The sequence below is a fragment of the Podarcis pityusensis genome (genome assembly GCF_964106645.2).
Source record: "Podarcis pityusensis genome assembly, chromosome: 1".
Lineage (NCBI taxonomy): Eukaryota > Metazoa > Chordata > Lepidosauria > Squamata > Lacertidae > Podarcis > Podarcis pityusensis.
The window spans coordinates 119,171,861-119,198,560 of record NC_138028.1 but is presented as its reverse complement, the minus strand read 5'-3'; the positions used below and the strand labels follow the sequence as shown (position 1 = coordinate 119,198,560).

General features: G+C 46.6%; 2 protein-coding genes across 8 annotated transcripts in view; one reads left to right on the top strand and one right to left on the bottom strand.

Annotated features, from left to right (window-relative positions):
* DYNC1I2 (dynein cytoplasmic 1 intermediate chain 2) overlaps positions 1 to 1,279 on the top strand; it is a 36,820-nt gene extending 35,541 nt beyond the window's left edge. For all 5 annotated transcript variants that reach the window (XM_081024135.1, XM_081024134.1, XM_081024137.1 and 2 more), the window contains one exon: positions 504 to 1,279. In XM_081024135.1, coding sequence (XP_080880261.1) covers positions 504 to 617 — 114 coding nt within the window. In that variant the 3' untranslated portion in view covers positions 618 to 1,279. The remainder of the gene's footprint in view (positions 1 to 503) is intronic.
* An 899-nt stretch (positions 1,280 to 2,178) lies between these two features.
* The window catches only part of SLC25A12 (solute carrier family 25 member 12), a 58,735-nt gene continuing 34,213 nt past the window's right edge, over positions 2,179 to 26,700 (bottom strand). For all 3 annotated transcript variants that reach the window (XM_081024113.1, XM_081024114.1, XM_081024115.1), the window contains exons 12-18: positions 24,797 to 24,849; positions 23,873 to 23,953; positions 9,203 to 9,343; positions 6,337 to 6,475; positions 4,811 to 4,969; positions 4,588 to 4,678; positions 2,179 to 2,773 (exon numbers count right to left, since the gene is read on the bottom strand). In XM_081024113.1, coding sequence (XP_080880239.1) covers positions 2,581 to 2,773; positions 4,588 to 4,678; positions 4,811 to 4,969; positions 6,337 to 6,475; positions 9,203 to 9,343; positions 23,873 to 23,953; positions 24,797 to 24,849 — 857 coding nt within the window. In that variant the 3' untranslated portion in view covers positions 2,179 to 2,580. The remainder of the gene's footprint in view (positions 2,774 to 4,587; positions 4,679 to 4,810; positions 4,970 to 6,336; positions 6,476 to 9,202; positions 9,344 to 23,872; positions 23,954 to 24,796; positions 24,850 to 26,700) is intronic.

Below are 26,700 nucleotides of genomic sequence, written 5' to 3'. Positions count from 1 at the left end.
TTGTGCATTTGCCCGCATGGTTTGATTTCAAACATGAAGGCAAAAGGCCACTTGATGCCACTGTAACAGGTGATTGGTGGGTGGCCTTGTCAAAGTGGCCTGGAAGAAGTGGGGGGTGTAAAGATTTGGCCCAGTGGTCGGATCCAGTTCTCCAACCCTGATACTAGCAGATAGTTCTTAGTGCTGCTACACAGGTTATTTCTGACCTAGCAGAAGAGTGTTGCATTAGAAGTGTGACCCCAACTCCAGAGAAATTCCTTCATTTGTACAATTTCTTAAGACCATTCTACAGCCCGCTGCAGTTAATAAGCTACAGCCCTATATTTTCCTTTTTCACCATGTTGCTCACACTTTAATAGAACCCCTGTTGCATTCAGGTGCTGCACTATGAAAAGTCTAGTGCTTGAACAAGGGCATCTTCTGCTCACAATCTTTTGGATTCAAGCTGATGAGTTTAATTTTCATACGTCCACTGATGTTCCCATATAACTATGTCTCCACAGCAAATTGCGGTTCCCCGGAATGATGAATGGACACGTTTTGGTCGAACTTTAGCAGAAATTAATGCCAACAGAGCTGATGCAGAAGAGGAAGCAGCGACCCGAATTCCTTCCTAGGTTGTTGAAGTGGGGGGTCTCGCTGTGAATTTTGGGATTGGTTATAGAGGGCTTCAGAATAGTAGCATGTGTTAAGTATGCGGCTGAACTTGAAATTTAAAATGTGGAGTAAACTGTGGAGTCGACAAGTGTATAAAGATCAGTGAAATTGATCTTGCAAAGTTGCTTTTTAATCCCTGAATCACCACCCTTAATCTGATAGATATAATTTATTATTTACCCTGACTTGGCAAGGTGTATGTTCTACTGAAACACTAACCACGTTGAATATTTAAAGTTCAACTTTCAATGGCATATAACTATTTCAGAGCAATTTAAGTTCTGTAAGTTTCTGAACAAGAGCTTTCCCCAGTCAAACTGACAGGCTATGCTGTGGACATCAATCTCTGGGGCAGTGGGAAAGTGTTATGGCTATAGTACTCTTAATGGCTTAGATTTGTGCATGCATCTGTTCACAGTAACCTTTATCCTAATTATTATATAATAGGCTCCAGGCTACAGTGGTAGGTCATGTATATGACTAAAAAATCTGTAAACCCTTTTTTGTAATGGAAACTTTCTAAAATACCTGCTAAGTACTTTGGATTTTTTTGTTTGTTACATTTCTGCAGTAGAGTAAGAATTCTTTATAAATAAACATTACATGACCTCTTTTCTCACAAGCATCTGTTTAAAGACTTGTTTTTCAAGAGTTGGCATTTTCAGAGGTTTATGCAGGGACAGGGGTGAGGGGCTGCAGGAAAATAATTAACTTACAAACTCCATTTCTATTTAAAAAAGTATCTTGTGCCTATAATAAAAATGGATTTGGGATTTATTTTGTAATTCTTCAGTTTACTTGATATTGCTCATGTAGCAGTTCTTTAAACTAAAGCAAAAAGAATGTGCACATGAGGCAATTCATACTTTCAAAAGCAACTTGTCCATTTTTTCTCTAGAACTATGTAATAGGCGCAGTATTATAGCCGATAGCGGGATGAAGCCATCGACTCATGCTAGGAAAGAGACTGTGTAGAAAAACTGCTCATATCATAACACTGTTATAAGGCATTCTGGTGCAAATGCATTAGAGTAATGTGTATAGCTCTGGTCGCCTCACCTCAAAAAGGATATCGTACATTTGGGAAAAGGTTCAGAAAGGGGCAACCAACATGTTTGAGGGGATGGAATGATTCCCCTATGCAGAAAGGGTGTAGCAGTTGCAACTTCATGGAGAAATGACAGTAGTTAAAACTGTGGAACTCACACCCACATGAGGCAGTGATGGCCACCAAATGAAATGGTTTTAAAAGAGGATTAGGCAAATTGATGGAGGAGAGGACTATCCTAGCTCCTAGCCATGATGGCTATGCTCTGCCTCCTCCACCAAAGACTGTGTCCTGAATACCAGTTGCTGGGGGAGGGAGTTTGCACCATTTCTTACCAGCAAACATTTTCATCTTTTTGCATTTCTTCACCTCTTGCTGCCTTGCAGACTATAGCAAGGTTGTCCAAAAGGATAACTTAATTCGTTTGCTTCCTACAGAGTAATTTAGCTTAGAACACAAAAAGAACCCTGTCATTCTTGGTTTTAATAAATTTTATTGTCACATGATTTTTAATAAAACACTTTCCAAAACATTCTGTACATTTCAAACTATTTAGAACCGCAACACCTGTTTCTACAAATGCAGTTGCATTTCAATGCCATGATAATGTCTCTGTACAAAGTTGTACAATATGTACAGTAACATGGAGTGCAAGCTGTGCTAAGCCAAGCCCTAGTTACTTATTCTACGCATAGAACTTAAAGCTTGAATCGGTCTCCCGTGTGCAAATGATTAGCTGTGTTTTGGATAGAAAGGAGTGATTCGATGTCAGTGCTCCATTCAGCTAGAGCATCATGCAGCTGACTGGAGGAGCAGAGCCACGGTTGTAGCTCTCTGTCCATGGCACTACTTTTTATCTGGCTCGAGAGGACAGCTCAGGAGGGAGCGGCTGCTTTGGGCTGCGCTGAAACGGCACCTGATTTAAACTTTGGAAGAGAGAGGCCAAATTTGTTCTCTATCCCAGCAAAAGTAGCTGTTGCAAGTCGATATCCACCTATGTGGTCGGGATTGGCAGGAGGAAGGCCGGAGATTCGAGACTTGGGTGTAGGTTCTGAGCCGGAGGGTTTGCTGGTAAGGAGGCAAAGAGAAAATTAGCAGAGTTCAGGTTACATCAGCATAACGCTATTTCTTTAAGGCAGGGGTGGGAAACCTGCGGGGCAAATCTTGACCTACCTGTTAGTCCAATATGGCCTGTAAGGCAATTTCCCCATAACCACTGTGGAGGGGGTGTTTCAGTTCTGCTCTGGGTACTGCTTTGCTAGCATGTTCCTTGTGGGGAACGTGCTGCTGAAGCAACCACACTATTGCAAATCAAATTCGACAGGTGAAACCACCCGCACCCCAGTCACTTGACACAGAATTGTAGAGCTGGAAGGGGACACCAAGGGTCATCTAGTCCAACCCCCTGCAATGCAGGAATCTCAGCCAAAGCATCCATGACAGATGGCTCCACCCACCTGTCAAAGTAAGCCCACGGGCAAATAAAGATTTGGACCACCAGCCCATACAGGTTCCCTGCCCATACTTGAAGCATTACACTCATGATCTCGGCCCATCCATGCATCTCTTTGTCAGTTTTAACAGTGTTGAGTGTTGCTGGGCATGAATCTAGACCAGGTACTCAGAGCTGATCCAACAGATCACTCAATTAGGGAATGCATATGCAGATCTGAAATAGCTAGGACTGGGTCAGGTGTTGTTCACTGGGCTTTTTCTCTCCCCATGAAACACCCTTTTGCATGATGGCTTACATCAACCAAGGCCTGAATCTTTTTAACAGCCGACACCACAGGGTTCTTCTAGGATTCATCGTATATACCTTGAATGCCACCAGCCAAAGGCAGTAAATTGGCCATAAGCTTTGACTTGGATTCTGACTCTTAGTTTAAAGGTAAAGGGACCCCTGACCATTAGGTCCAGTCGTGGCCGACTCTGGGGTTGCAGCACTCATCTCGCTTTACTGGCCGAGGGAGCCGGCATACAGCTTCCAGGTCATGTGGCCAGCATGACTAAGCCGCTTCTGGTGAACCAGAGCCGTGCACGGAAACGCCATTTACCTTCCCGCCGGAGCGGTACCTATTTATCTACTTGCACTCTGACGTGCTTTTGAACTGCTAGGTTGGCAGGAGCAGGGACTGAGCAACAGGAGCTCACCCCGTCATGGGGATTCGAACCGCCGACCTTCTGATTGGCAAGTCCTAGGCTCTGTGGCTTAACCCACAGCGCCACCCGCATCCCAGTGGACTCTTAGTTTAAAAATGCAGAAATTCTAAGCTTGAAGGGAGAAAAGCTGAGGAACTGCTGGATGGTGCAGACACTTCTCCACCAACCCTGATCATTGACTATGCTGGCTGGGGCTGAGTTGGAGTCCAACAATAACAACATATGGATGGCCACAGATTCCCTATATTTCTTGTAGCGCATCACCTGCCTGTTCTGTGTCACAGTGTCTCAACCTTACGCTAAGACCACCGGAGTGTTGAAGAGTAAAGATTATATTGTAGGTTGCTGAAGTCCCCTGTTTATATTTAGAAACACAATTTAATCTAAATGTACCAGGCCATTTTTCACCAGCCAAGAAGGGATGTGGGAACCTGTAGTTCTCCAGATGTTGTTGGACCCCATCTTCTATCATCCTTGCCCATGCTGGCTGAGGCTGATGAAAGGTGCAAGTTGAACATTGTAGCAAGGGCCACAGGTTCCCTGCGCTTGGTTTAGAGCAGGCTTCCTCAACCTCAGCCCTCCAGATGTTTGAGACTACAATTCCCAGCATCCCTGCCCACTGGTCCTGCTAGCTAGGGATCATGGGAGTTGTAGGCCAAAAACATCTGGAGGGCTGAGGTTGAGGAAGCCTGGTTTAGAGGATGGTAAACTGTACTTACATGCCTCCAAAATCAACATAGAGCCAGCGCTGCAAAAGTTCATAGGTCACTAGAGTGACGCCAAACTGGGGTGAAGATCTGAACACTCGTGCTGTTGAACAGAAGAAGCACAAGCTTTACTGAGCAGGTATTTAAATGGTTGCGAGCCTTGGGACTCTCTAGTCTTCTTTAAATTAAAACAGAAGTTACAAACGTACCCACACACCCCACCTCTTTTCCTTACCTGCGGCTCCTTTCCAGAAAGCTGCGGGGCCTTCTTCTCGAAGTATCTTTCCAAAGCAGTCAACAACTCCATTGTACGTCGTCTGACCAGCGCGAGCCGCCACTTGCAGTCTCGTCTTGATGACATCAGCAGGGGTCACCAAGGAAGCAGCAGGCACACCTTTTCAGGAGAAATGAGTGTTTAGTTTAACACAGAGACGGGCAGAAACCTTTCTAACGCCAAAGAATATGAATACGAAAAACGGCTGAAGTCACATTTGTAACAAAACCAAAAGCCAACGGCAGCAGCTTCTTTCCTCTTGTGCAGCTTAACGCTTTATGCCAGAGTACATTCAATATAATTATAATAATAGTTTATTATTTACATGCCGCCCATCTGACTGGGTTGCCCCAGGTGCTCTGGGCATCTTTCAACAAGTGAAAAAAAATGAAACGCAGTAAAACATCAAACATTAAAAACTTCCCGATACATGGTTGCCTTCACATCTTCTCAAAGTCAGATAGTTGTTTCTTTCCTTGGCATTTGATGGGAGGGCGTTCCACAGGGTGGGTGCCACTACCGAGAAGGCCCTCTGCCTGGTTCCCTGTAACCTCACTTCTTTCAGGGCGGGAACCGCCAAAAGGCCCTCGGAGCTGGACCTCAGTGTCCAGGCTCAACGATGGGGGTGGAGCTGTTTAGGGCTTCAAATACCCATGTGGCGAAATGTACTCTGGCATAAAGCGTGAAGCTGGTAAATAACCCATACACAAAGTCACATAATCAGCAATGATCGGACACCATGTGTTGTGGCTGTCTGAATGGCAACAGGCCTGACAGATCCAGCAATGGGAAGGGGAGCAGAGGCTTTAGCAGAAATCTCTGAACAAACGCCTTCCCACCCAGGGGCACAGGAAAGAAGGACTGCGCCATAAAATTGCTTTCTGCTTCAAATAAATGCTTATGTGAACTATTTTAATGGCTTCTCCTTCAAACAAGTTGCAGATGAAGTGAATTTTGGCTCTCCCAAAAGAATAATTTTGAATTTCAACCTCTAAAACACACTCTTGTTCTATATATGATGTCAACTCCTTCCCAAATGAAGGAAAACCAGACAAGATAATTTTTAAAAACTTGCCTCTGTATGTTTCCTTGAGATTTTAAACGCCAAGCCTCCCACATTGAGAGCTTTGAAACAATCGCAACTCCCCTATTGAGGCCAACAGTACAAATTTGACTACAAGTTGCTGAGCTGCATTAAGCTGTTTATCCACATTATGCAAATGTAATTAGCTCTCGTCAAAATTACACTACCTCCCACCAAGGATAAAAGTGATCAAATTTAGATTAAGCTAGATACAATAGTGTATTAGCTTCCTATCCCTGGCTCTGATGAATATTAACGATTGCTAGGAAAGGGGACAGGTTTGGCAAGTGGGGAGGGGGAGAGGTACGTGAGAGAAGGAGAGGGGACAGGTTTGGCAAGTGGGGAGGGGGAGAGGTACGTGAGAGAAGGAGAGCTGCCTGCAAATCACACCGTAAAATGTTACCTGCGATAGCACCAGCTGCAAGCAGATTAAATCCTCCCACGTGGCCATTTTCATCTGCAAGCATCAGTTTACAATGAGCGTACACAGGAAAATAGATTGCAGAAAAGGGAATATCTCGGAGGAAACATGCTTTGGCACCCTGTCACGTGAATAAGGGGGGAAAGTGCAAACAAGTTATAGACACACAGGATAAATTCAAACTGCCTCTACACACAAGGCTCGGGAACTATCCAGGCGCAAAGAGGGGATCTGGACGACGCCCTAGCCTCAGCCCTGAGATGTGGGCAACACCGGTTTGAAGCTGCCTTGTGGTTCTGTCTATAGTATAGGTACATTATGCTATGCCCTGGGATCCGGCCTTTTTGGTGGTGACACCCTGGCTGGGGAATTCCTTCCCTCCTGAGATTCAATTGGCGCTCAATTGCCTATGTTCCAATGGGAATTTAAAAACGTGTTTATTTTGCTAGGCTTTTACTGGCGATTGCTCTTGAGTCGAGCGCTTTCGCTGCAGTATTGCTGGGGGTGTATTTGATGCCAAATCATGGGCGCTTCGCCAATGATGTCCCAGTACGTTTCTGAGCACAATTCGAAGTGTTAAGGCGGACCTATAAAGCCCTAAATGGCCTCAGCCCAGTATACCTGAAGGAGCGTCTCCAACCCGGACGCTGAGGTCCAGCTCCAAGGGCCTTCTGGCAGTTCCCTCCCTGCGAGAAGTGAGGTTACAGGGAACCAGGCAGAGGGCCTTCTCGGTAGTGGCGACTGCCCTATGGAATGCCCTCCCAGCAGATGTCAAGGCAATAAACAACTACTTTACTTTTAAATGACAACAGAAGGTGGCCCTGTTTAGGGAGGTTTTTAATGTCTGACGCTGTATTGCTTTTAATATTTGGTTGGAAGCCACCCAGAGTGGCTGGGGAAACCCAGCCAGGTGGGCGGGGTATAAATAATAAATTTATTATTATCATCATCATCATCATCATCATTATTATCAATATTATTAAACCAAAAGATTGCAACATTTTAAGTATTGGTTGCATTTTTGGATCTCTCAATATATTTATTTTCTTGGGTTCATGAAAGTGAGGGCAGGGAAAATGCAATGAATAAAATACATGTTTGCATTCCCTCCCACTCCCCCTGCCATGTCTGAACAGGAACGTCCTGGCAGAGAAAATGCTATTGTGGCTCCGTGAACAAATATTACAACTGAGGGTGCAGGGCTCTTTACAATGGGGCAAACAGAGACAGCTGAACGTGGAAGAGAACCTTCAGCGTCAACAGCAAGAAAAGACCCAACGCTCAGACTATATGAGTCCTTGGCTGCAAGATCTATTGGAGATGCTCAAAGACTTTAAGTACCAATCACCCACAGCCGTCAGACTGAAAAAGGAGAACCACCACTTTGGTTGAAAGTCAGAATGCTTTGTTTTCTGGCAGTGTGTGCAGTGGAAGAAGGCATCTCTGGGCTTTGTTTATGGCCACTGTCCTTCTGAATTCTATGGGCAGGAGAGTCTACTTGTGATGATCCAATTGATACCTCCTATCATCAGTATGTAGCAACCTCTCTACTGCCACCCCGGAACAGGCTCAGCGCCGACAGGAAAATTGGTAGATCATGAGACTCTTAATTTCAGGGTCATGGGTTTGAGTCTCACATGGGGCAAAAGATTCCTGCATTGCAGGGGGGTTGGACTAGATGACCCTTGTGGTCCCTTCCAACAGTACAATTCTATGATTCTAATGGTCAAGTCCATTAGCACAGCTTGTAGCGGTGGAATCAAAGCCATGCACATTGTCTTTGTGCCCCCCCCCTTTAAATCCCCAAATGATTTATAATCTGCCTCCTAAATCCATTCGCTCAATTCAAATTAATCTGGGATTCATTTTTAGCAACCCGCTCACACCCTCTTTTAAGACACGTGTGACAAGGAAAGTGTGACAAGGAAAAATACCAGCCACCCAACTGCAGTGAAATCTTGTTCTGTGTATTAAAACACCTTTAGGAAAGTGCTATAGCTATGCAGTTCCTGATGTCCTAACTTCTGGATGGAAGCTGCGACTCCAGAACCAAATTCTGTGCACAAAGAAACGCGTTAACACTGTTTCTCGGGAGCCCAGCTGCCTGCATCTGCCGAATTTACGTATTAGTCTCTTGCCGTCATGAAGGGTGTCGGAAGAAATAGTCTTCCGAGTTTAAGAAAACTAATAGCTTCCGCTCCATTACCTCTGATCTGTAATGATGGAAGTAAGTAGAGCTGCAGGGAAAGGATCTGTTTACTGGCATTCTGCTAAAAGTACAGTACGGTATGGGCCTCGCTGGGTTGGTTGTGGGTTTTATTCCTCCCCCCTCCCTTCACAAAACGAATTCATTATTGACAAATCCCATCACTTAACTTCTTAAAGATCTGAATTCTGCTAAACTACACTACTGTTGCGCCGCCGCCGTGTGATTAAGACAAAGAGAGCAGCCCGCTGTGAATGTAACAATAGAGATAGCGGAGACACGAAATAAATGCTAAGGCTATGTGGGCTGCCATAATAAACACAAAAGGGAAAGGCGAGGAAACTTTTTCTCCCTCTACAACACACCCCACCACCTCTTCCCACTGAAACGATCTGTGCCAGAAGCCAGCGGGTCCCCAGAGCCATGACTCCCTACGGCTCGGGATAAAAGCCCGTGGAAGAAAGCGAGGGAGTGTTTTTGTACATCCCACTGCCACTAATATAAATGTGGGTTTCTCTCCATTTTCAACCATGGGGCTACCCTGCAGGCAGAGATTGTTTTCAAATTTGAAAAGATTTACACACACACACACACACACACAAATCTGAGCGAGTGGAATGTAGAAAGAGAGAAAATATACACCTTGTAAAGACCGAAAAGCCCCAAGTCCTTTAGAACGGTGAGGGCTCTAACTTTCGGCCCTGTGGTGATTTCTCCTGCCACTTGCAGCCGAATCTTGACAATCTCCAGGGGATTCGTGAAGATGACCTGAGACCCTCCTGCCTGCGAGAGCAGAACACAACACAATGTTAAGAGATTTTCCCCCCCAAAGAACCCCAAAATCCACACGTGATCTTTCCAACACTTAAGAACTCGCATCCACACAGTGGCGTAGCATGGGTTGTCAGCACCCGGGGCAAGGCAAGTAATTTGCGCCCCCTAACCCGGGGCAAGGCAAGTAATTTGCGCCCCCTAACCCCTAACCTGCCGCCGCTGCCAGCTTCTTCTTGCTGCTGCCTGGTCTGGTCTGGTGTGGTTCTCTCCCGCGCTCAGCGCTGCGCTGGGCGGCCGCTGCACTGTCCCTCCCCCAGATAGTCCCTCGCTCTCTCTCCGCACCGCACGCCTGGCACCCACCCCCTCCACAGTGGGCGGCGACCCAGCGGCTCGGATCGGATTCGCACAGCCAGCACTGCAGTGAGAGTGAGTGAGTGAGCCAGGTAGGGGCAGAGAGCTGCGAGTGTGAGCGCGCCCCCGCCCAGATGTTGCGCCCGGTGCGGCCGGCCCCCCCCTGCACCCCCCACGCTACGCCACTGCATCCACATTGAGTATCGGGCAACGGCTTTAGGCAACTTAAGGTTCGCTTCGCTAGCTGTTATTCTAGGGATCAGAGCTGCTACAGTTTTTGCAGTTGATGAATATTGAGAAGGCATTCAAAAGTGGGGCATCACAAGGGGGGGGGACCACCGACATCCACTCTCAGCCGCCTGCTTTTATTCCGATGGTCCTCTGCCTAGCGGGTTCTGTATGGTGTGTTTTAGTTCAGAAGACAAATATTCCCCAGCCCCTAAGCCAATCCTGTAACTTGAATAAGCTGAAAAGCAGTATAAAATCTTTGTCAACCATCACAGAATGTACAGACAGTTGACCTGCCTTTTTAATTTGTATAAATGCGTTTCTATGGTGTTTGTACATTGTGTCACATGCAAGCAGCGGCGGAGCAAGCTGATCGGGCGCCTTGGGTGGCACACATGCCCTGCGACCGGGGGCGGGGCCAGCCACCTGTGGGGCGGGGCGAGCCGGGACAGGACGCTCCGTGGGGCCTCAGAGGAGTCTGCCTGTCTCCTCCCGCTCAGCTGCCCTACAACTGAGGGGGAGGCAGCGGGTGGACCGTTTGGGGCTGTGTGGAGCCTGTGGGGACCCAAGCCACCGCGTCACCCCCAGGAGAGACACGTGGCTCGGGCGCACTGCAGGCCCCACGGTGAGTGCCGCCCAGCATTTTGTCACCCCCCCCAGTGGTGACACCTAGGGCGGCCTGCCCCCACCACACACACCCTTCCTCCGTCCCTGCGTGCAAGGGAAGCAACGAGTAAAAATTAACAGTGACAACAACAATAATATCAAATCAAATCAATCTTTATTACAGTCCAGACACCCCACAAATCGTTACAAAGCAATGCACGATTCATACAGCCTACCTCCAGGTTAAACAAGCATTTTGTTCAAAAGATTGGGATCCTTGGTTCTTGCAACCACCGATAAAAACTTTGCCTCTGCTAATGTTCTAGCATTTGTCCAGTCTTCCAATAGGAACCTGACATGGTGAGCCTCTGATTTTCCCGGGAAAGGTACCAGCAAGAGTGATATCAGTTCAGCCCTGGCTTGCTCATACTTTGCACAGTGCTGCAAACTATGTTTTATGGAATCGGTGTCTTGAGCACACAAGCAAGGTCTGTCCTGATAGGGACCTCCTCTCAACCTGCCATCCAACACTGCAGAGGGAAAGACGTTTAGTCTGGCTTTGGTGAAAAGCCTTCTATAATTTGGTACTGTCAGGTTTTTAATGTAAGATGTTAACTTAAAGACATGCCCATATTGTACTCCTACTGCCAGCGGACTACAGACTGCGTGTGATCGAGATCGCAAGTCACTGTGTACATTGTCCCATAATCTTTGCTTTAAAACCTTTTGGGCGCCTTCATAAGCCAGGTAATACAGTTGGGGGGGGGTGACAGACCAATAGAGGTGGCTTTTCTAGCCATGGTTTTCTGCCATTTGCTGACAAACTCCTCATTGGTCAGGTGTTGGTACAAACCCTTCCCTAGATGAAACGCTGAAATCCTGAGCCAATGTTTTAGGGCAGCCCACCATGCTTTAGTTGAAATTGCAATAATAAACAAATGTCTATTATGCCGTGCTTTCCTTCTTCTTGGTACGGAACAAATAAGCAGGTGGAAAGCCGGAGAGCAGCTCACCCAGTCTTAGTGGGGTTTGCAATTTTGCACGCAGCCTAACACAGGAAAGCGCATTCTGAAAGCGCAGACAACCAGAGGCACATGACTGGCTAGCTGCTGCTGATGTCACGGCAGCAGCAGAAGTGCAGTTCACTAGCCAAAACCACCAACAGCCATGGCAAAATGACAGGTAAAGGAAGGAAGAGCATTTCACCAGGAGGTGGTGAGGCTATGGCAACCAGCACTGTGCAAGTACACGGCTGCTGGATGGAGGGGCAGATTATCATTGCCAAAAAAATTATTGGTTTTCACAATATTACAAACAAACAAACAAACAAACAAACAAACAAACACACAAGACAAACAAACATAAATCATAGCCTTTTTAAAAATTACAGTTATTAACTTTGTTAAGTGACTTCCTCGCTTCCCCTTGGTTGAATTTCATTGCATGTCCTTTTAACGGTTTTCCAAATCCCAATTTTTATGAAATTTAACTTTAACATTAACATCCTTAAATCTTCACCTTATAGAATTAAACATATTAATTCATCACTTAACATAAATAAAATCCTAAGCCTATTAAGTATCTGCAAGCTATTTCCAGTTAGTTTAACTTAACAAATTTAACTAAATAATCATTAAATTTATTCCATTCTTCAGGAAGGAGGGGCAGGCTATCAATGCCATCAAGGGCGACCCTCCACTCAGCCACTGGACTCTTGCTCATCGATAGACTTCCTCCACTAACGTGGAACAAAAGACTACGGCGGAATAAAAGACAAGAGTGAAAAGGCCCGGCTATCACTGCGCCTTCCGTCAGCTTTGACCGGTGGCCCCACTGGGACCTTCTCTGGACAGGGAAAGCCTAACTTCTGTTGCCTATGTTCTGGCAACCTCTAGGCTGGATCACTGCAATATGTGGGGCTGGCCTTGAAGCGAGTTCGGAAAGTGCAGCTGCTGCGGAGTCCAGCAGTTGGACTGTCAACCGTGCAGGGCAGCCCAAATGTATAGCTCCAATTCTGGCACGATCGCACTGGCTACTGAATAGTTTCCAGGCTCCGTTCAAAGGGCAGGTTTTGCTCCCGATACTTCGCCGCCAGCCTCTCCCAACAAGAACCAGCCGTCCAAACTCTGCAGTCATCACCTGAGGCCCTTCTGTGCTCCGCAAGAGGTCTGCAGGGTGGCAACAGAACAGCAGGCTTTGATTCGTATAAATGTGCGTTTTAGGTTTTTAATGGGAGAGTTGGCTGTTTCAGCGTTTCTACTGCATTGTAAGTCGCTTTGGGTCATTTCTGCGAGCAAAGTGACTAAGAAATATAAATAGGCACCATCACTGTTGGAAGGGAGCATTAATTGCTGTTGTGCTTGTCAGTGTTTAATGATTTTGAGTGATGGCAAAAGGTGAGCTGAATGAAAATTGGCTTTTGCTACTGTAAATAATTGGCAGGGCTCTTAGGCTTGACTAGGGGAGCTTTTTACCATTTAAAATGGAAATTCATTGTTTCAGAGTGAATAATGGGCACACCTCCATTACCACATCTGTTATAGTAAAAATTATATATTTAAAAAAAAAAAAAGAAAAGGTGCGGGGGAAGATACAGACAGAAACAGATTGATATTACCAGTTTCCCCAACCTGGGTGTGACACAAATTTAACAGCTGTCAAGTTGTTTTATATTTCATTAGCAAGAGCGCAAGCCCCGTCCCTCACAGGAGGTTTGCTGCATGAACTGCTCTCTCCCAAGTTGTGCGTTTTAACCTCAGACATTCACCAAGCGGCATTTCAAAATTTCACAGGGCGATTCAACGTGACAGTTTCGCTCCAGAAGCATGTAAACGTACTGGGAAGTGACATGTTTAGACTTTCCCTTGGCCCGCTATAGGTCTAACCACCCTTCACTTCTGGAAAAAGTGCAGGGGTCATCATGGGACAGACGGCTGGACCGATCCGCCTACTTGGAAACGGCTTGTCTGCCTTTACCAAAATTAAACCTGGATGTAATGCTGGCTGCGACACTTCGCTTTAAAATTATAATAATAGGCTCTGGGAAATTGGGGGGGGGGGAGAGATTTTCACCAGCACAGCACCACAAAAGAAGAAATTTAAAATCCTTTCCTCCACAACCATGATCTCTCCGCAAAATGCCCCCGTGTGGCTATCGGCAGTGTCATATACCCCTGCCATCTCTCCCTTGGCATAGGTCATCTTAAGGGCAACCAAGGTAGTTTCAGTGCCTAAAAAGGTAAAAGCTAAAGGACCCCTGGATGGTTAAAGTAAAGGTAAAGGGACCCCTGACCATTAGGTCCAGTCGTAGCCGACTCTGGGGTTGCAGTGCTCATCTTGCTTTACTGGCCGAGGGAGCCGGCGTACAGTTTCCGGGTCATGTGGCCAGCATGCCTAAGCTGCTTCTAGCGAACCAGAGCAGCACACGGAAACGCCGTTTACCTTCCCGCTGCAGCGGTACCTATTTATCTACTTCCACCTTGATGTGCTTTCGAACTGCTAGGTTGGCAGGAGCAGGGACCAAGCAACGGGAGCTCACCCCGTCGTGGGGATTCGAACCGCCGGCCTTCTGATCGGCAAGTCCTAGGCTCTGTGGTTTAACCCACAGCGCCACCCAGGTCCCTAGCGCCACCCACGTCCCTGGATGGTTAAGTCCAGCCAAAGGTGACTATGGGGTGCGGCGCTCATCTCGCTTTCAGACCAAGCACCCACCCACCCATCACGATTTGCAATATATCGCTAGGTCAAACATTACGAAACCAATATCATAATTTTGGTTTTGGACAATATCTCGCCCAGCCCTAGTTGTGGGCATTGTAGCCAGCAGTTTGTTTGAGCTGTGTAACTGATGACACATTGATAGCCTAAGCATTTTGCAAAATATTTTCTCTTCCCCTCCCATTAGAAAAAACAAGGCAAAACTGACTTGAAAGGTGTAGATTTGTTCATTGAGTCATTAAAGATATTTCTTGTAGAAATCACTCACACACACACACACACACACACACACACACACACTTCAAAAAAGGAATAGAAATTGAATTTGGCCAGACTAGTCATTTGAGATTGGTTCACCGGAGTTTACTGTGGTGCCTGTATATACAGGAAATTCTGTTTTGCAAGGCGTTGTTTTGTTTTTATTTTTAATCTTTTAGAAATTAGAGTTCCTGCAGGGCTGGCAAAATAACCCTGTAAAAAAAGTCAAATAGATCAATTCATAAACATTTTTATTTTCGAAGGAGAGGGAGGGAGAAGCCAATCACGGCCCAATTAACTTCCCCAGTTCCTTTCGTGGAAAGCGGTTGAAATGGTGTTTTGCATGTGCACGAACAGCAGCAAGCTCTTTAAAGGGACAGGATTTCAGAAAAAATGCAGCTTTGACTGATGGAACCTGTATCAGTAGATTCAGGTTTTTTGGACTTCAGAACCGTGTTGATGGCCTGAGAAGCACAATGTAGCTTATTTCTTTTAATTAAAATGCACAATCTTGTCTAAGGCTCTGTGATGAGGCCGCAGTCCTAGGCTGTCATGTGTGAGGTCAGAGGGGAAACGCATGGGAAATATTGCAAATTCTGACTTCAGCCAATTGCCCCACCGCAGAGTCCCTCACAGTGAACTTTCAAAGCACCTCCGAAAATGTGTGCACGTCTTTCCTGCCTGTGCACATGACTAAGTATGCGGCCACGAGTCCTGCACACAAAACTATTCTGTGTGTCCCAAAATACATACCCCAAAAGTTGGCAAGACTGCCTGCTCCGACAGCAACCGTCAGCTGCTTGAGGAACTACAAGGACTTGGGCTCATTCTCCTACCTATTCCAAGAGGTGACAAAACTTAAGTCCCATGGACTGAAGATGCACACATCTCCAAGTACTTGGGAGGAAGGATCCGGCCGCAAGAACTGCAGCACACAGAGGGCTGCACTGACCAATGTCATGTTACCAGGCCAAGTTCAAAGTTGACATAGGCTTATCTGCTTTGCTGCTATAGACCAGTTTACTTCAAGGATTGCCTTAAATGTGTCCACTTGTTCACTTTGGTCTGTGGAACTCGCACTTTTACAAATGCCACACAATGGCCGTTCCGCATCTGCGACGAGTCGTTCCTTGGGTGTGGCAGCATCTGTGCTCTGGAACTCCCTGCCACTTGACATTAGGAAGGTGTGGCTTCTCTATTTATTTATTTTTACATGCTTGATGAAAAGGTTTTAATTTCAGCAAGCTTATCCAGACACACAAGTTAGTTACACTTATTTTAAAAGCTTCACTGATTTTACCCTGGTTTTTAAAGATGGTTTTATGCATCTTTGATACTGGTGAATTGGAAAAATAAAAATGTGGCTCCCTTCTATGATTGAAGATTTATACAAACTCGCAACATATGAACATCTTGCATATAAACGAAGACGTGCCATGGACAAATTCAACGATATTTGGAATCCATTCTTACAAATACTGTAATAGGTTAAACACAGGTTCTCTTTCTCCTTTTCTCTTTTATTTACGTCTCACCATGTTTAGTGCACATTATGTACTTTTTGAACTTTAAAAAAAGATGGCTTTATGCATACTTGTTTTTAACTGGCTCACATGTTTTAGTCATGTTGCATACGGAAGCTCGGGGGAATTTATTTTTCAGCGACATGTTTATGGATTTTCTAAAGAAACAAATAAAGCCATTGCATTAGCAGAAACACTTCTTCCTGTGTAAATGGATTTTTTCGTTCTGCCCCCTGCCCGCACTGCCCCTTAATCTGCTCTTGGGGGGGGGTCTGCCTACACTCAGGAGTAGATTTAGGTAAGTGGGGGGGGGGGACGGAGAGGGAGGGGAAGTTCCATTGCATGAGAGTAAGCCGTTCTCATTGTGCAATGACTTGACTGGATTAATCCGGAAGCCCAAAACTTTCCATCCTGGATCAGTGGCTGAACTGTGGAATAATTTGTTCCAGAGTTCCATTCCTTAGATTAAGGAATGATCCTTAATATGATCAGTGAAGGTATTTTGTTAAGGTGGAACCGGAACCCCTCTGGACAAGGTAAAAGTAAAGGACCCCTGGACGGTTAAGTCCAATCAAAGGCGGCTATGGGGTTGCGGCACTCATCTCGCTTTCAGACCAAGGAAGCTGGCGTTTGTCCAGAGACAACTTTCCAGGTCACATGGCCAGCATGACTAAACCGCTTCTGGCGCAACAGGACACTGTGACAGAAGCCAGAGCGCATGGAAACGCCGTTTACCTTCCCGCCACAGCGGTACCTATTTATCTACTTGCGCTGGCGTGCTTTTGAACTGCTAGGTTGGCAGGAGCTGGGACAGAGCAACAGGAGCTTACCCCATCGCAGGGATTTGAACCGCCGACCTTCTGACCGGCAAGCCCAAGAGGTTCAGTGGTTTAGACCACAGCGCCACCCGCATCCCTGCCCCTCTGGAGAAACATGACTTGACTCAGGCTCTGTGCAGCATGTTGCATAATACTGGCACCCAACAGATGCCCCACTGTAGTAATGGCTATGGTAGCAGCATGGGTGTTATCACTGCTTTAGAAACTGAAATTTATTAAGGAAGGGAGACCAAGGAAACTTGGTTCCAAACCCTCAGCGGGGAGGGGGCGGAACACCCTGGAAAAAAGAATCTATGCAGACATTCTGAGAGCGCATTGGCAGGCTGTGCTATAAACAACGGCTCCATTCAAATACAGTGTCCAAATAATAAGCCCGAGACAAGCCCAGCTATTCTACACGCAGAAAATGGTTCCTAAATTATGACAGACACCTTTTGGGGCAGCAACATGACAAATTCAATCCTGAATGGAGGTTATTCATACAGATCAGGAGTACGAACAATTCAAGCTCCCTTGCTTAACCTTAACGTCATGTAAAATAAAGTCTCCACGAGGAACAAATGCAAAAAAACTCAAGCTGACAGCAAAGGTTATGAGAGAAGAGATGCAGTCTGAGATCCCACAGCAAACACCTTCTGACATGCCAGAGGCGGAAGGAAATGCACAAGTGACCCTGGAAGAGGAGACCTCTTGCCCTTTCCAATTCCACCCGTGAGGCACAAGACACAAAGGGGGAAGGGGGGGCGCTTCAGCCCTGCCCCCAACACCCGCTTCCTCTTGCTGAAAACAGTCAGCGTCCCGGACCAAAACTTTTCCCCACACTGAAAACATTGTCCTTTGACGCAGATTGCTTTTAGGAGACCACTTCTAGGTGCTCACACTCCCTTCTCCCAGCTAAGCTCCAGAAATTTGTGCTAACTTTCTCAGGCAAGTGCACATTAAGCGCCCTCTGCTTTTAGGGATCTTGGGGAATTTTTTCCCCCAGCACATCACTCCATCCTCTCAATGGGGCTTCTTACAAAAAAGGATGCACGGTCAACTGTTTGCCCTGGGCTGCTCCTTGCAGCCTGACAAGTACAGTGGTACCTCGGGTTACAGACGCTTCAGGTTACAGACCCTTCAGGTTACAGATGCTTCAGGTTACAGACTCCGCTAACCCAGAAATAGTACCTCAGGTTAAGAACTTTGCTCCAGGATGAGAACAGAAATCATGTGGCGGCAGCAGGAGGCCCCATTAGCTAAAGTGGTACCTCAGGTTAAGAACAGTTTCAGGTTAAGAACGGACCTCCGGAACCAATTAAGTTCTTAACCCGAGGTACCACTGTATAGAAGGTTGGCGGGCAAGTTAAACCTGGCTAATATATGGAACGATGCTGTGAAAGTAATTAAGTCCCTGCCTCCCTTTTTTCCTGTTTCTTAAAAACAACAGCACGCAGAGGAGATAGCTAGGTGATTCCGCTTCCGTACAGCCGACGTCGGTCAGCTACATCGTCCTGCTCCTTCTGGAAATACGGCCACTTCGAAGACGCCGTCCACAGAAACCAACAGCCCTGTTCCAATAAAAGGAATCCCTCTCTTTCTATCCCTACAGCACCTCTATTGCGATTCCCCCCTAGTTCCGAGGGGGCTGCCCACTCCTGGTAGGGTCAAACCTGGCCACGGTCCTACATGCATCGCTTACCGTTTGGCTGCACTAGAATCACACATGACGTGAGGCTGCCTTTGAAAAGCACTTAAGAGCTCCAATACATGAGGAATGCAGGCGCTAAAATCTCGACTGGGGCAAGGTGCTGGGATCATGTGGCCCCTTTTATTGCGCCAGCTGTTTCAGAGTGCAATTTAGGGTGCTTTGTTGTTGTTTAGTCGTTTAGTCGTGTCCGACTCTTCGTGACCCCCTGGACCAGAGCACGCCAGGCACTCCTGTCTTCCACTGCCTCCCGCAGTTTGGTCAGACTCATGCTTGTAGCTTCAAGAACACTGTCCAACCATCTTGTCCTCTGTCGTCCCCTTCTCCTTGTGCCCTCCATCTTTCCCAACATCAGGGTCTTTTCCAGGGAGTCTTCTCTTCTCATGAGGTGGCCAAAGTATTGGAGCCTCAGCTTCAGGATCTGTCCTTCCAGTGAGCACTCAGGGCTGATTTCCTTAAGAATGGAGAGGTTTGCTCTTCTTGCAGTCCATGGGACTCTCAAGAGTCTCCTCCAGCACCATAATTCAAAAGCATCAATTCTTTGGCGACCAGCCTTCTTTATGGTCCAGCTCTCACTTCCATACATCACTATTGGGAAAACCATAGCTTTAACTATATGGACCTTTGTTGGCAAGGTGATGTCTCTGCTTTAGGGTGCTAGTTATTTAGGGTGCTAGTTATTGCCTATAAGAAGCCCTAAAATGCCCTGGGACCAAGAGGAGAAGACTTTCTTTTAAATAGATATTTTATTTTTTAAAAGTCAGCTTTACTGGGGAAGCACTCAAACATTTGCCTTTCTGCAACGGATTGGCTCAGAGACATTTGTGCAGGTAGCGCTCTTCTTTTAGTACTTGGGGCAGAGGATGTGCAATTCAGAGCCAGAAACCCCTTAGGATTCCTTGTCTACTACCCAAGGGGAGAATCATAGCTTAGTGGGAGAGCAAAATTCCTGGGTTCAAACCCCAACATCTCCACATATGGCTGGGAAATACATCTTTCTGAAATGCTCTGCCAGTCAAGAGTAGGCAATGATGAGCTCAGCTTTTGATGTTCAAATGTTCTCGGTGTGAATGACGGACTACACTTCAAATTAAAATGCCTTGAGCAAAAAGGGACAGAGGTAGCACTTAATGAAGACTTGCCCATGCTAGAAACATGTTTTGGTACAAAACAATATTAAGTTAGTAACCCTAATAATCAAAGTTCATTACCGAAACAGAAATCGCTAAGATTCCTTACTGAACACATGTCGCAGCAGGGGGGGAAATAGCCTAATGAATGCATACCTGAAAACATCCTCAAGCAATTTTTTTTTTTAAAAGGAACTCAAGTCTAATTTAAAATGTGCATACATTTTCATAAAAATTATACTGCCGTTAGGCTGTGTGGGCTTCCTCATGAAACCACAGCAGCCCCCAGCAGTTTATAGCTGACTTCGGATGGGGGGGCTGGCGGCGGGAAGTTGGGGGGGGGAGAGAAGTCAGCAGATGTGTCAGGCCTTTGAATTACATTTATTTGCGGGGTTGAGGGGTCTCTTCCATATAACTGTAGCTGCTTCTAATGGGCCTTCAAACGCGAGATTAGGTTCTCTCTGGGGTACGGCTATAACTCGCTCAGTTGTTGCCTTTCCCAAACGTGGGTTTGTGCACTGACAAGCGAAGGCTGGGGTATCTACAGGGCTGCCATTTCTAATCAGGGAGAAGTAAGAACAGCATCACTCCAGGGCTGCCTCTTTGAATTCAGAGTTTGCAGAGGTCAACAGCCTCATTGCCCATGGTTTTGGTAACAAGCTGAAGAGATTTCCATCCAGCCTGTTCAACTGGAAGTTATTAAGAGTTCCCAGATCCAAACCCGGGGAGGGCTCTGGCCTCTTTGGCCACAGCTGCACCATACATCTAAAGCATTATTACAGCACTTTGGCAGAATCCTGGGCGCTGCAGTTTGTTAAGGGTGTTGAAAGTTGTTAAAGGTAAAGGTAAAGGGGCCCCTGACCATTAGGTCCAGTCGTGACCGACTCTGGGGATGCGGCGCTCATCTCGCTTTATTGGCTGAGGGAGCTGGCGTACAGCTTCCAGGTCATGTGGCCAGCATGGCTAAGCCGCTTCTGGCAAACCAGAGCAGTGCACGGAAACGCCGTTTACCTTCCTGCCGGAGTGGTACCTATTTATCTACTTGCACTTTGACGTGCTTTCGAACTGCTATGTTGGCAGGAGCAGGGACCGAGCAACGGGAGCTCACCCCGTCGCGGGGATTCAAACTGCCGACCTTCTGATCAGCAAGTCCTACGCTCTGTGCTTTAACCCACAGCGCCACCCGCTACACCACCACGTAGTTGTTAGGAGAGCCCTATTCCTCTCACAGAGGTACAGTTCCCAGAGTTCCCTGGGAAGAGGGACTGGTGTTCAAATCACTCAGCTCTGTGATGGGAATACGGTCATACCTTGGATCCGTTCCAGAAGTCCGTTCAACTTCCAAAACGTTTGGAAACCAAGGCGCGGCTTCTGATTGGCTGCAGGAAGCTCCTGCAGCCAATCAGAAGCCCCGTCGGACGTTCGGCTTCCAAAAATAGTTCGCAAACTGGAACAGTCACTTCTGGGTTTGTGGCGTTCGGGAGCCAAAACTAAGCTGTTCGAAAACCAAGGTATGCCTGTAACTGTCAGCACCCTTCTCAAACCATGGTGCCCAGGATTCACTGGGGAGAAGCAGGGTTGCTTAAAGTGACATAATAGTGCTCTACATATATGGTTCAGGTGTGGCCTTTTAGATGTTGTTGTTGTTTAGTCATGTCCGACTCTTCGTGACCCCAGGGACCAGAGCACGCCAGGCACTCCTGTCTTCCACTGCCTCCCGCAGTTTGGTCAAACTCATGCTGGTAGCTTCAAGAACACTGTCCAACCATCTCGTCCTCTGTCGTCCCCTTCTCCTTGTGCCCTCTATCTTTCCCAACATCAGGGTCTTTTCCAGGGAGTCTTCTCTTCTCATGAGGTGGCCAAAGTATTGGAGCCTCAGCTTCAGGATCTGTCCTTCCAGTGAGCACTCAGGGCTGATTTCCTTCAGAATGGATCGGTTTGATCTTCTTGCAGTCCATGGGACTCTCAAGAGTCTCCTCCAGCACCAGAATTCAAAAGCATCAGCTCTTTGACGAACAGCCTTCTTTATGGTCCAGCTCTCACTTCCATACATCACTACTGGGAAAACCATAGCTTTAACTATACGGACCTTTGTTGGCTTAGAATGGATAATAACCATAAGCACAACCGAGTCTATTGCTTCACCAAAGTGAGGACAGAAGCTACATAGGAAGACAGATGCTTTTCAACTCAACTCTTTAAAAAGGTACTAAAAGCACTATGATGCCACTTTATGTGGCGAACCATCCTGACTTTTACGTACGAAGGGCGATATACAAATAAATAGTAAACAACAAAAATGCAATACCTTTGCAGGGTCCGGGCTTGACAATTCAGCAGGGACCTTCCCCTAACGCTTTAAGAACAGCAAGCCAAGGCTGAGCGTATATTTGAACAATTAACCCATGGTGAAATTGGGCTAAGTGTGCTCACCAAAAGCAGCCAGCATTCATTCAAACGGCTGTCGGTTCTCTGAGAAACAAATTACCTGCCTCCAGCCTTTGCATCAGTTACTCTCCACTCTTGGGGGGTGGGCTACATTTCTGGTTCCTGAAGGGTACAGTAGAACTGAGGTGGCAGAAAGAGCAGCTGCCCTTCAGTAAGGAACGCGTTAGAGTGGAACTCCTTGCATTTCAATAAGATTCAAGCTGCACTGGAATCAATGCGTCCTGGAAAATGTCGGTGACATATTGTTCTGAGAAGGACGGCAGCTCGGTCGGTGGTGGGGCGTTCACTTTGCACCCAAAAGGTCTCAGGCTCAACCCCTTGCTTCGGCAGGTAGGGCTGGGAGAGACCTGTGTCTGAAGCCTTGGACAGCTGTTGCCAGTCAGTGTAGACAACAATGAACTTGATGGACTGACCTGGCATAAAGGCAGCTTCCTATATACAATGTACAATGGAACACTTAAAACTCCCACTGATTTCACTGGGACAGAATTAGGCACCTGCTTAACTCTCCCCCATGGAAATCAATGGAGCTCAAAAGTGTTTCACATTTGGCCCTGCGTTTACTGTATTTTTCGCTCCATAAGATGCACCTAGTTTTTTAGAGGGGGAATGCAAGGGGGGGGGATTCTTTAAAGGGAGCACTGAGCTGAGCCTGTACGCATCCCAGGCTCTGCTCAGCGCTCCCTTTCACGAGCTGCGTGGAGCATGTGTGTGGCACATGCGGGCTTTTCCCCGAGGAGGGGCTGATGGGCTGCCCTTCTCCCTCCTCGGGGAAAAGCCCCCAAGCACCGCACACACGCTCTGCGCGGCTCTTGGGGGCTTTTGCAGGAGGTGGAGGAAAAGACAGAGCCGCACGCTCTGTCCCTTCCCCCACCTCCCGCAAGAGCTACGCGCTAAGCCAGAAGCCAGGACAGCAAGCGGGATCGCTGCGCAGCGATCCCTCTTGCTGTCCTGGCTTATGGGATAGCCGCGCACAGCCTCTCCCGGGCAGCAGGATGAAGGCTCTCCCAAGAGCCGCGCTCCCGTTAAAGAGCATGTGGCGCCTGTGTGCAGCTCTTGGGGGCTTTTCCCCGAGGGAAAAGACCCCAAGAGCCGCACACACGCTCCACACGGCTCTTTAAAGGGAGCGCTGAGCAGAGCCTCCCGCCTGCATTCGCTCCATAAGACGCACACACATTTCCCCTTGCTTTTTAGAAGGGGGAAAGTGCGTCTTATAGAGCGAAAAATACGGTACATTGTTACTTACATAAATGTCCTCTTGATTAAAAAAACAACAACTGGAGCCAGATAAATCCTGTTGCAAGCAGACAATGGATTTGCTCTGCAGGAGATAAATAAAGCTCCTCTCCACCTTTCAGACAAAAGGAACTCTTCTGCTAAAAAACCGAGAGAGCTCTACATCTCTCTCTCTCTCTCTCTATATATATATATATACAGCCGTGGCTTTCTCACGGTCATTTTCTCCAGCCGGTGTTGACAATCAGAGCTGTTCTATGGGGGAAAACAACCTGACATTTCTAACAACAGCTCTGTGCTGATGGTAGTAATGTAAAGAGATGCCCTGCTTTGCTGTAACCTGCTCCACGTAGCAGCCGGCAGTGGAAAAGGTGTCAATAGAAAGGGACAAACAGCACCAAAATTGTGGCAGCTCTTCCCATGACACGGCGATAAAATTGTTATGTGTCGGCAGTCATTTAAATATGGGCACAAAGTGGGAAAGGTGTGCTTCTTCCCATGGCAGGGATACTTACGCAGCCTCCCGCAAGGATCTCTGCATACAGTGGAATGGAACCGTCTCTCTGCGTGAATTTGTCTCTGACGAAGTCATTGACCTAACAGAAAGACATAATTAATACCATCAGCCCCCAATTCCACCTTCCTCGTCTACAGTTTTATTCAGGAGATCTAAAAACAATATTTGGATATTTGGATTTGATATCTGGAATCCATTCTTACAAATTCTGTAATAGGTTAAGATCTGGGGAAGTACAGTAACAACCCGGTAAAGTAAATGGGTTTTGGGTTCTCCCCACCTCCTCCCGTTATTTTCTCTTCCTCACAGGTTCTGTTTCTCTTTTTCTTTTTCTCTCTTTTATTTACTTCTCACCATGTTTAGTGCACATATAATTATGTACTTTTTGAACTTTCAATAAAGATTTATTTTTTTAAAAGGAGATCTAAAAACAAGAGGCCAGAGTGTGGCAGTTCCAGGAGCAGAGAGATCACTTGAGAAATAAAAAAATCCTTCCAGTAGCACCTTTAAGACCAACTAAGTTAGTTCTTGGTATGAGCTTTCGTGTGCAAGCACACTTCTTCAGATACAAGTGTGCTTGCACACGAAAGCTCATACCAAGAACTAACTTAGTTGGTCTTAAAGGTGCTACTGGAAGGATTTTTTTATTTTGACTATGGCAGACCAACACGGCTACCTATCTGTCACTTGAGAAATGTTTTGGGTGTTCTACAAAAGTAAATACTTCTCCCCCAAAAAAGAAGAAAGCAGTGCAAAAGTGTCGAGTTATCCTCACTTTAAAATATCTTTATGTTCACATTTTTCATACTGCATTTGGATTTGGATTTGTATGTACGTTGGGAGCTGCTTTTGAGGAGCGTCTCCTCCCAAAACTGGATCGAAAACCCTCTAAAGAAAATTATTTAAAAATAAATATACTCACTGTAAGCTTAATAGCTTTTTCTGGAGCGACACCAATGAGCTGTGGAAGCAACCCTAGACAAATGGAGCAAATGTATCACAATTAGACATGCTCAAGTTTGCTGGCACGACGTCTAGGGTGCTTTGCCCTGTAATAGCCTAACACGCCCATTTCCCCACAGAGGTTTTCCTTTGACATCAATGATGTTTCTACACATGGAGCTGGCCGTTCCGCTATGTGCCCATTGCGCTGTTTTGCAACTGAGCATTTCAAGACTTCTACCGCAGACGGTGAAGTCGAGCTTGCTTGGTGCAATGGCTTGCTGGCGCTGCATTTTCCTAAGTCTATTGCCTGATATCAGCTGCCTGCTATGAACTGAAATCAGCTTTATTGCTGCTGAGTTATTCCCAAACGCCTCTTGCGGGATGCTCAGAGCACGCAGTGTGCCTTTCTTTTAACCGCAAGATGCTGCTCCTTGTCGATTTGATCAATCGGCAATCAGTCACTAGGTGGTTTCATTCATTCCCAATCAAGTCCTGCCGCTTTTTACTTCTTATTTAAACTGCTGCTTGGAAACAAAATTGAAATGCCAGGACGTCTAGCAAGCTCCGTAGACACTCCAGTCAAGCGTCATTATATACACAGTCAGGCAATACCATTTCCTATAGTTAACCTAATTCATAAGAGAAAGACAGTGGCTTGGATCCAGAGAAGTGAAAGTGAAAGGGAACTTGAAGAAAGTTCTATTCCCACCCACCCCTTTCCCCATTCTTCACTCTGAATTCCCTGAATGGCGTGGGATGGAGATCCATGCGACGGTCACCTCCAGGCTTGACTACTGTAATTCGCTCTACGCGGGGCTGCCCTTGAAGCTGTCCCAAAAACTCCAGCGGGTGCAGAATGCTGCAGTGAGGCTCCTCACAGGGTCTCTGCCATGGGAGCATATTCACCCAGTGCTTTTCCAGCTGCACTGGCTCCCGGTGGTGTACAGGGTCAAATTTAAGGTGCTGGTTTTGATCTTTAAAGCCCTTCACGGTCTAGGACCCTCGTACCTACGGGACCGCCTCTCCCAGTATGCCCTACGGAGAGCCTCAAGGTCCATAAATAGCAACACCCTAGTGGTCCCAGGCCCTAAGGAAGTTAGATTGGCTTCAACCAGAGCCAGGGGCTTTTCAACACTGGCTCCGGCCTGGTGGAATGCTCTGCCTCATGAGACCAGGGCCCTGCAGGATCTGATTTCTTTCCGCAGGGCCTGTAAGACAGAGTTGTTACGCCTGGCCTTTGGCTTGGAATCAGCCTAATCCCCTCCTCCTCTTTCCTTTTCTTTCTCCTCCTGTGATGAGGCTGCATTTTAACATTTTAATGTTTTACTGTTTCAATATTTTAATGTTGTATTCTAATCTTGTTTTTAAGTTGTATTCATTCAACTTGTTTTATTATTGCTTGTTAGCCACCTTGAGCCCTGCTTTGGCTAGGGAGGGCGGGGTATAAATAAAAAATATTATTATTATTATTATTATTATTATTGGAAATCACCCAAAGTTGGACTGAGCTGCAGGCACGTAAGATGCTTCCACTTTATTTTGGGTAACTTCCTCTTTTCTATTGCAACACACTTTCCTCCAGTCCCATACCACTCTGGCGCTCTGGGGAACGTTTATGGGAGGTGAAGGGGCTAGGAGAAGCAGAAAAATCCCCTCCCATGAGTTTTCTCCTGTGTGCAGTTCTCAGTATCCAGGCCAACACTACCTACATCTACACACAACACTCTCTTTTCACTACCTAAAAGAAAATAACTTCTAAGACCAATGCAACTGTCTACTTTGTTACTTACATCGTTAAAATGGAGAGACAGAGGTTTTAAGCACTAGGAGGAAAAGTTAGTGTTAAGTTACAAAAGAAGATGAAGTCGCTGGATTTTTTCC